Genomic DNA, 10,939 nt, shown 5'->3' with positions numbered 1-10,939 from the left:
ACGTAATGCTGACAATGCTGCCTTTGAAATAACCATGAAAGACAAATGTTTGAGCGTTCAACACTTGACTTTGCACTTGCACACAGGGCAGGACAGTGTTTCCAAGAAACTGTCTCTTATCTTTACTGAAACCACTAAAACCAAGCCCTACCCTCAGGGTCAATACATTCCTCAATAGAGCCCCACAGTGGAGGTGTCATGATACCCATAAAACCTATCGGTCAAACAGGGAAAAGGTTCCAATCGTTTTTCCACCATACATTTTTCCCCATAGCTAATTTATGAAACACTTGAAATAAGGGCTGTGTTTAGTGTAGGCTTACCCTGGCGTGATGTTTTGATAACCATGTAAATCTCTCTCGGACAAGGTGACTTTTATCAATATATTTGCCTCTGTTTACTCTCAAATTCGGAAATGCTAATTAGCATTAAAGTAGACATTGTGCAAGACTACAAATCCCTGCAAGCTCCAAAGTAGACATTATGCAAGACTACAAATCCCTGCAAGCTTCTGCATGTCATCTTGAGCTGACACGTTTGCTAACAGGTATTGTGTCAACTTAAAACTTGCACAAGAAAGTTCACAGAATTGTGAATTTAAAGAAATGTAGCTAGTTTATTAATTACAACATTTTGTTAATATGATATAGTTAATCCAGAGATTCTTACCTTTGCCTCAAGTCGTCAGACTCATCCAGATCATGATGGCATTTGTAGTTCTTCACATTAGCAGCTAATTAGCATTTCATTTTTGGGTGGTAAATACAGGCGAATATATTGATAAAAGTCACTTTGTCCTAGAGAGATTTACACTGTTATCAAAACATCACGCCAGGGTAGGCCTACATGAAACACAGCCCTTATTTTAAGTGTTCCTAAAATCCCTTATGTGAAAAATGAATGGTGGAAAAACTATTGGAACCATTTCCTTGTTTGACCGCTAGGTTTGATAGGTATTATGACTCATACTGTGGTACTCTATAGGTGCTCACCAGATTAGTGCCATAGGAGCAACACTGAGGATTAAAATGTCAACAAAACAAGCACGGGTGACAAAACATTTTTCTCTGTTATTTCGAGATGAGCTAAACATGCAGTAAGAGGAGAGAAATGGTCTACAAAGCTGGCCATATCAATATTTTTATGTTGATGTTTCTGAAATGATATTTGGCTGTAAAGGCTAGCATGAGGGACAAGTATCTAGCCACAATGAGGTTTGTTTAGAGAAAGGTCAGCTAACCTTGTAAGCTACCTAGGCATAGCTAGGCATAGCTACTAGCTAGTTTAAATCCTCTCACGATTGTAAAGCTAACCTTTAATTTTACCTAACATGTTAGCTGTGTTAGCCACACAAGCTTATCCAGAGTCAGTGATACATGAAGCAGCCATGTACTATTAGTGGGAGGTTTTCTATTTATGGGAATTGCAAAAATTTTGCTAGAAACTTTGCTAAAATAAAGGAAATAAAATAAAATGAACCTCATAAAATGTCACCTGTAATGCTCATCTCCTGTAGCCTAATTCTCCTTTATTAGTACCTCGATTACACAGCTTGGATTTACACTAAACAATTTTATATGTGAGCACTTACAGGGCATGTACAAAATCTAGTATATGGTTTGCCTCATATACATTGTCTACTGGTATCATTTTAAATTGAGAAAATACACTGAGTATACCAAACATTACAAACACCATTCTAATATTGAGTTTTCAATACCCCTTTCAAAGGTGCTTACATTTTTTGTCTTTCCCATTCATGCTCTGAATGGCACACGTACACAATCCATGTCTCAATTGTCTCAAGCCTTAAAAATCCTTCTTGAACCTGTCTGTTACAGTTTCCTCCCCTTCATCTACGCTGATTGAAGTGGATTTAACAAGTGACATCAATAAGGGATCATAGCTTTCACCTGGATTTACCTGGTCAGTTTATGTAATGTAAAGAGCAGGTGTTCTTAATATTTGTATACTCAGTGTATAGCTCAACATGTAAACAATGTGTGAGTTCAGCTATTCTCTGCCTCAGATGACAGATGCCCATAAGCCCAGTAATGCCATCATACTGTAGGCCTATGGCTGCATTGGTGATGCATGCCATATGATAAGCTGCTAAATGGATTCACATAGCTGACATAATGAGAGAAAGTGACAGTCAAATAAAACAGAAATGAGATCTTACAAATAGACAAAAAGGAAATGTTCAATTGAGAATACAACACATAAACACAGACACATTATAGACAGAACCCCCTCCCCTATTTATTGCAGATTGTGATATGTGATTAATCAACAGACACTGGTTCCTTTTGAATAATAGTTTAACATTTAAAACAAGGTTAAACACTTTACTTCAAAGAATTAACACTTCATCACTTCAAAACATACATATAAGCTAACTCGTATGTAAAGATTAGACATCTTAGTCTAAACAACAATAGATAATTAAGTGGTAAGTAGACTATAATTACTGAAGCATAATTTCAAGTGAACAAAAAAACTCCATACCAGTGGTGGCCAACCTTGCTCCACTGATCCCTGATCTACTAGGTGAGCAAACTTCTTTTCCAGCCCAGTAAAAGCACACTTGATTATCAACTCATTAAATTTGATAAGTTAAATCAGCTGTGTTATTGCTGGGCTGAAACAGAACCCTGCACACCCGGCAGACCACAAGCAGGGTTGGCCTGCTCCAATTGTAATAGGTTTATACATTGTGTGTGATGTTTAACTATATTTTTGTATACAACGTTTTGCTAACATAGGTAGGTCTACACATATAACCCATGGCATATAGGATATATCCTTAGTCTCTTGGGACATTCATTGGGACCTCTCTCTTCATCTGCCTTCACAACTTTCCGTTTCTAAGGACCGAAAAACATCACAAAAAAACAGGCTTCATTATACACAAACTATATTATGTTGCTATTATCTCTCTGTCCTCAAAGATTTCCCCTCTAGGGGCTGAAACTGGAGAATCTTTACGTAATGTCCTCCCATAAAATTACCTGCCCTATCCAGTAGCCTACACGCTCCCTTCAATGACAGATGGATCTGCAATTTCACCCAATTTTCCATGGCTGTTATCTACAAATGTATTTGGAGACTGTGTTTTTAATTTACAATGATTACATCAAGATAGCTAACTAATAGGAAGTTAGCACCTTTTTTTCTAAGAGTGTAGCTGTTACTCGGCTGTCCCCATAGCAGTAGACTTTGAAAACCCCTTTTTGGCTTCATGAAGAACCCTTTCCACAGAGGGTTCCAAAAGGATTCTAGATGAAACCAAAAATGGTTCTACCTGGAACCAAAAATGGTTATCCTATGGGGACAGCTGAAGAACCCTTTTGGAAACCTTTTTCTACGGGTGTAGCTTGATGACATTTGTATTTATTTTTTAAATTGTATTTCATCTTAATTTAACCAGGTAGGACAGTTGAGAACAAGTTCTCATTTACAACTGCGACCTGGCTGGGATAAAGCAAAGCAGTGTGACACAAACAACAACACAGAGTTACACATGGAATAAACAAACGTACAGTCAATAACGCAATAGAAAAAAATCTATATACAGTATGTGCAAATGAGGAAAGATTAGAGAGGTAAAGCAATAAATAGGCCATAGTGGCAAAATAATTACAATATTGCAGTTAAACACTGGAGTGATATATGTGCAGAAGATGAATGTGCAAGTGGAGATACTGGGGTGCAAAGGAGCAAAAAAATGAATAACAATTTAATTAACTTAGCTAAACAGTGTGTACAGTTAGCTAGCTAGCAGCTAATTTTAGTTAGCCAACAATGTGACCTACTGGCCTACAGCTATCTAACTAGATAATAATATATTGTCTTTTAACATTTTAATAGTGTATTTACCTGAATTGTTTTTCCCACTGCCTCTGTTTTTTGTGTCCTTACAAAAACAAAATGGCAGTCAATCTTCACAATATTTTCAGGGTTTGCGAAGCGCAGCCAGCGCGTGGAGACAAGGAAAAAAGTGTTTGTCATCAGAGCGGTTTAGAACGTGTTGTGACGTTTGACTTTGGTGGATATAACGTTTTGTAAAGAAAACTTGTCCACTTCAAATACACTATTAATACATTTTCCCCATGTGTCCATAGTTTCGTTTGTGTAGTTTCTCAAAAGAGTTGGGTTACATGTGAAAGTTTTGATATATTCACATATGCAATATTACATCACATAATACTGTTTGTTGATAGTGTGCTTCGCACAGAAGTCAGTGTGATGAATGAAACTTTGTTTTCTGAGCCAAGGACAGTGATCTTGACAGCCTTCATGGGCCACACAACAAACTGTAGTAGAGGAGGCACAGATAGCACACTGTGAAAGAAGAGGCACAGACAGCACATTGCAGAGGTGGCGCAGACAGCACACTGCAGAGGTGGCACAGACAGCACACTGTGAAAGAGAGGGCACAGACAACAATTCACTTTACACTGAAAACACTCCGATATAAGTTGTATGGAGATATCAATGTTATGTAACTTGACAAATAAATAAATGCCCATCATTTGTTGCTATGGCAATGGCCCTCTGGACTCCGAGCACCTGTGTGAGCACATTCTCCCATGTCTTTTCTCCACACTCACTTTTTGCTCCCTGATTAGTCCGTTACAAAAACTTACCTCTGGCCAGTGCCTCCCACACAAAGACTGCAACCCATCAGAGTCAATTATAAATTGACGTTTAGGATTTATAATGTTTAGGTGTGAATAAAACCTATCAATAATCAATAATTACAGATCAGTTCACAGAATACCTATGCTCAATTCAATTGTGCGGCATTACAGAAAACGTGATAATTTGCACAAACATACTCAGTAATGCACACACGTCACACACGTCACACAAGTTGCTTTGTAGATGTAGTGATCAGTGATTCCTTTCTTCATACCCATTTGAATAATTAAGAACTATTTGCACTAAGTCTGTATTAATCACCAAATCTCAGGACATTACCTGAAGCCTCATAGAACACTAACACTGAAGTTTCACAGAACTAGTGTTGCGAAACTGGGAATCCATAACTGGGATTTCTGGAAACCCTGAGAATTTGGGGAAAGTTACCAGATTTTTGCAACCTTACATTACATAACATTACTGGGCTACTAAAATTCCTTAGGACATTACCGCTGAAGCTCCATGGTTAGGCTAGGGGGTGGCAGGGTAGCCTAGTGGTTAGAGCGTTGGACTAGCTGCCGAAAGGTTGCAAGTTCAAATCCCCAAGGTACAAATCTGTTGTTCTGCGCCTGAACAGGCAGTTAACCCACTTCCCAGGCCGTCATTGAAAATAAGAATTTGTTCTTAACTGACTTGCCTAGTAAAATAAATGAGGCTAGTGGAGTCGACTCCTCTGACACAAGCATACAGTTTGAAATTTGTGGATACAATGTCACACATAGCACTGGGTAGGCGGTATCATCTTTATATTTTTTGTACTAATTATGCATTGGGGGCGCGGCATTACTGCCAGACCCTGAGCTCACCTGCGTGAATTGTTTTTTTTTTTGTTTATAGTTATATCTGGGGGTGCAACTTTCACTGGGGACAGGGGGGACATGTACCCCTCACATTCTGAAATACCATTTTTGTCCTCCCAGTTTTATAATTGGAATGTGATACAAAATGAGGCAACTGTGTGCTTTAGGACCATTCGGAAGACTCTGAGCGGTCGGGTAGGCTGTTTTGAGTGTTTATCAGACTGGATAATAAAAAATAAAAAACATCAATAATACAAAAAAAATGGTTGGTGAATAACATTGCAGCTTAGAAACAAGAACTTACAATTCATTCCAAACACAAAGTCTGCATGTCACGACTTCCGCCGAAGTCAGCCCCTCTCCTTGTTCGGGCGGCGTTTGGCGATCGATGTCACCGGCTTTCTAGCCATCGCCGCTCCATTTATCACATTTCCATTTGTTTTGTCTTGTTCCATACACACCTGGTTTTCATTCCCTAATCACACTGCATGTATTTAGTCATCTGTTCCCTTCCATGTCTTTGTGTGAAATTGTTTTGTGTTACGTGGTTTTCGTTACGTTACTGGAGATTTTTTAAGAAGCTGCGTTCTTCTGTTATTTTTATCTCCTGCCATAATAAAGTGTGCGCTTGTTCAATACTCCCTGCTCTCCTGCACCTGACTTCTCCACCAGCAACGCACAGCCATAACACCCCATTTCAGGACATGCATATATGCTAAGCACAAATATACACTTCTAAAGCCAAAGTTGCGCAGCTGGTTATATCGTTAAAATATGTTTTGTTTTGTCTCAATCCAAGTGCGTCGCAAATTTGAAAGTGGATTGTATACACTCTCTTTAATAAATGGATCACTAGTCACTTTAATAATGTTTACATATCTTGCATTACTCATCTCATATGTTTACAGTGGCGGATTTAGGTATAGGCGACATGGGCAGCCGCCCTAGGCGGCATCTTCCCGGGGGCGGCATGGGGCGCCTGCACAAAAACATTTGGAATGGTGACATTTGCGCAATCAATTTTCTATCGCTCATTTGCATGTCACGTCAATGATATCAGGTCACCATATGGGACTGTGGATCAATTAACCTTGTCGGAGTGGGTGCCCTGATTCTAGTTTGTGAGCTAGGCACAAAAGTGGGGGTTCGCCAAGGGAGCCATACAAGCTAGAACCGCCACTGTATGTACAGTATATACTGTATTTTAAACCATCTATTGCATTTTGCCGATGCAGCTTGGTCATTGCTCATCGATATATTTAGATGTATATATTCTTATTCCATTCCTTTATTAGGTAGTTGTTGTGGAATTGTTAGATTACTTGTTAGATATTGCTGCACTGTCGAACTAGAAGCACAGGCATTTCGCTACACTCGCAATAACATCTGCAAACCATGTGTGTGACCAATAAAATGTGATTTGATGTGTGACCTTCTTAATCCTAATCGCCATAATGAACAATAAAGTTTTATTCTATTATTTTCAAAACTCTGACATTTATTTTTTGGGGTTTAGGTTAAATAAATACAATTCAATTTAAATTCAATTCAAGGGCTTTATTGGCATAGGAAACATTTGTTAACGTGGCCAAGGCAAGTGAAGTAACTACTCCAGCTCGTTAGGTGGCAGTGTTCTGGAATATCTATGTCACATCTACGCGTGCGCATTAGTTCCACATGTTGACATTGTCGTGATGTGAAACATTGCCAGGTTGGAACTGCGTTTATGTGAAATTTGACAAAGTGTAGCGTTATTTAACACTGTTTATGGGTAACAAATGCTGGACAATATTTGTTGAGATCTAGCGTTATGGCGAGGGCATCTGTTCGCGTGTTTCATAAACTAGAGGGATTGTTTTCCATTTACAAACCCCCCGGTGTCCACTGGAAACTCGTCCGGGATACCATCGAGACAAACCTGCTCAAAGGTACTGTAACGTTACTGACACTAGCATTTACTTTTGCACTACAAATGCAACATAATCCCCCATGTTGTTATTTTGATAATTGCATGCTTAATTGTAGTTTGATTAATCAGGCTGTAATACACAATGAATTGGTATATTCAGCCTGGAAATAATGCCTGCAAAATCGTGTAAATGTAACGTTACAAGCCTGAATGTTGAAAAAAATTACATTTAAGCTTACTCTACCTGTTGTCTGTGCGGTTTGCACTATAGCTGCTCGTAATTTGAGACAAAATATCCACAGGAAAGTAATTGCTACCCGACATTTTAGAGAGCCGGTAATGTTTAGTAGTAACGTTATGAGTTGCTACTGCTGTTACCTAATGGGTTTAGCACTTGACAAGAAATGCCAGCAAGGGATTTCCTGTCACATGTCCAGTTCATTCACAGCAGTGCAGTTGAAGGAAATTAGAGAATAATTTTACATCTTACATTTCTAGTCATTTAGCAGACGCTCTTATCCAGAGCGACTTAGTAGCAAGAGCATACATTTTCATAAAAAATATTTGTCCTGGTCCCCCTGGGAATCGAACCCACTACCCTGGCATTTCAACCACCATGCTCTACTAACTGAGTCAGATGGGACCAATGATGATGCAATCTCTTTCCAAAGGGATAAATGCTGCCCCTCCTCCAGCCCCTCGTCAGCGGGTCCAGTTCCTGGCTGAGCCCACCAGTGTTGTGGCTGAGGGTTCCAATGAGCTCACCTTGTCTGCAGCCTCTGTCCCAGCTCTGGCTCATCACCCTCTGGGTATGTTCAGGTTCACTGTACAATCACTTCCAAGTCTTTCATGACCTGTCCCTTACACAACCTATAAGTGCGTTCACTTGTATTTTAAAGGTGAAGCTCTCCATATTGTAATGATGCTGGATTTGTGTGAATTCAATAACGGTCTTACTGTTTTCTTGTCAGTGAGTGGACCTGAGTTCCTGCACATAGGAGTAGGCGTGGGACATCGCCTGGACGTATTCTCCTCTGGAGTTCTAGGTGGGACTTTCTGTCATGTCCTCCAAATTACAAAAAAATATATATATTGCTGAGGGATATGCTCATTTGAGCCACATCGGGCCTGCATTACTGCACCGATATAAGTTTTCATGTTTGATCATGTACATCATCATGGCATCTGTTTCTCCTCAGTTCTAGGTGTTGGCCAGTCAAACAAGGCTCTGACTGATCTCTACAGATCTCATGTCACTAGAGTAAGTGTTCATCTCTATTTATGTTACAAGTAAAATAGCATACAGTTTATTGGAGGTGGAAAATCCATATGGCATCGTTCTGATAGAATGCTGAGATTGCCATGATGCATTTCTTGTTCAACTTTCGATAATTTATTCAGGATTATACATTGGAAGGTGAATTGGGGATGGCCACAGATAATTTCTCTCACACAGGCCGCCTCATAGAGAGGACCACATATGGTAGGTACAGCAGCACTTTTTTTTTTCACCTTATTGAAATAAATACAGAATCTATAAAAACATTATCTTGACTGTGTAGCAACCCTTGACATGCCTTTCAGATCACATTACACGGGACAAGCTGGAGAGAGTCCTGGCCATGATGCAAGGATCCAATCAGAAGGCCCTGCTCACGTACGTCCACCATTCATTCTAGTTCTGTGGTCCACCTCTTATCCCTCTCTGTTCACCTTACTTTATCTACTCACTGAACCAAGGTATATTGCAATTAGAGCTTTCCCATAGACCTGTACCAATTCAACCCCATTACTTACCAAACTAATGCTGTGATATAAGTGCCAGTCAGTTGTTGTCTGTGCCAGTGAAAGCTTATTTGTTATTTTTGCTATACCTAGTGTGTGGAGCAGTGTAGGATAACTGTTTGTTCTGGCAGGTACTCTAAGGTGGACATGAGCACCCAGGGGGCCTATGAGCTGGCTGTGAAGGGGGAACTGCGTCCCGACGGGAAGTCTCCCCCTATTATGACAGGCCTGCGTTTATTACACTTCCAACCACCCCATTTTACCTTGGGTAAATGTATTGCCACCTCCAGTTTCACCTGTACTGTACAACACACTGCTAGATAGACACTTTATCACACACAAAGACACAGGGACACACTCACATGCAATAGGACATGGCACATGGCTCTTTCTAACTGATGAACTGCATTAGATATGTATCCGGTATTCTTGAATAGTGGGGCAATTCCATGATGACAGTGACACTGAGACTGATTTTTCACTTTAAAATGTATGCCAAACCAAAACCAATGATTGCAAAGTTAAACAAACCATACAACTCTATGCACAAGAACTACAGTATAAATAGTTAAACGTAGTTATTGTGTATAGTTGTATGGTTTGTTTAACTTTGCAATCATTGGTTTTTGTTTGACATAGTTATGTTACCGTGAAACTGCCCAGTGCTTAATTCAATTTATACACTTGACACTCTTTTCCCAATACATGTGTAAATATTGTACTATAAATCAAATATGTTACTGTGGAATTGCCCAGTACTCAATTAAATGTATACACTCCCCTCCCCCTTACCTAATACATGTGTAAATATGGTACTATAAATTGTGCCTATCTGTATTATACATATTTCTCAAATGTTAATTCTATTCTACTGCCATTTACTTTATGTTCATATTCTTATTTTTTTTACTATTTCATATTGTTAATGCAATGTCAAAAAGGAACCTGCAAGTAAGCATTTCGTTGGACAATGTATACCATGCGTGTCCCGTACATACGACTAATACAACTTGAAACTTGCTAATTCAGTTTTGTACATTTCATTAACCAGTTTTCTCCCTCTCGCAGAGGTGCAGTGTTTGAATGAAACCCAGCGGTACCTGTGCAGAATCCTGCATGAAGTGGGCTTGGAGCTCCGCAGCACGGCCGTATGTAAGGGAGTGCGCCGCACTCGAGACGGGCCCTTCACCATACAACATGCCTTGACCCATCAACACTGGACTTCCACAGATGTCATACAGGCCATCAGACAGTACCGCTCTTCCAGAAAGGCTAGCAAAGCCAAGCACACACAGCCAGGGAAGGATACAGGAACAGCCAGTCAGAGACAGGAGATGGCAGAAGAAGCAGCAGTCACTGGTGATTCCCACCGGTTACACTCTGTATTGACCTCAAAAGCATTTGGCTCTTGATGTCCTTGGAATAGATATCCTTGAAAGCTACATCAGCCTCAAAACATACTGGTTTTAGTCAATGAAGATGTAGTCTCTGCCACAGGCTTTCACCTCACCTACAAGTGCGAAGCCTGGAGCCTAGGCCAATGAGGATGTGGCTGTTGGAAAACCAATGTTTTTTTTTCTTCATGTGCAATGTCTGCTTTCTTTAGGCCAATGTAAAAATGTATGACCAGTTTGTATTAGTTCATGTCTGTTCTTTTAAATTAAAATATACCAAATTATGTGATCATCTCAATCTGTAGGGGGAAATAAGCTAATAAATATTCTTAGTTTTAAGAAACACT

General features: G+C 39.7%; 1 protein-coding gene across 1 annotated transcript; it reads left to right on the top strand.

The window, feature by feature from the left end:
- Nucleotides 1–7,213: 7,213 nt before the first annotated feature.
- trub2 (TruB pseudouridine (psi) synthase family member 2) lies at nucleotides 7,214–10,870 on the top strand. The gene is given in 8 exon segments (NM_001160546.1): nucleotides 7,214–7,432; nucleotides 8,085–8,222; nucleotides 8,385–8,459; nucleotides 8,613–8,674; nucleotides 8,815–8,896; nucleotides 8,998–9,070; nucleotides 9,330–9,466; nucleotides 10,267–10,870. Coding segments are annotated over 8 exon segments (1,029 nt in total). The 5' UTR covers nucleotides 7,214–7,314; the 3' UTR covers nucleotides 10,611–10,870.
- The last annotated feature ends 69 nt before the right edge of the window (nucleotides 10,871–10,939 follow it).

The sequence above is a fragment of the Oncorhynchus mykiss genome, chromosome 7, assembly GCF_013265735.2.
Source record: "Oncorhynchus mykiss isolate Arlee chromosome 7, USDA_OmykA_1.1, whole genome shotgun sequence".
Taxonomy (NCBI): Eukaryota; Metazoa; Chordata; class Actinopteri; order Salmoniformes; family Salmonidae; genus Oncorhynchus; species Oncorhynchus mykiss.
Note: the sequence above shows the minus strand (reverse complement) of the source record. Positions and strands in the feature narration are given on the sequence as shown.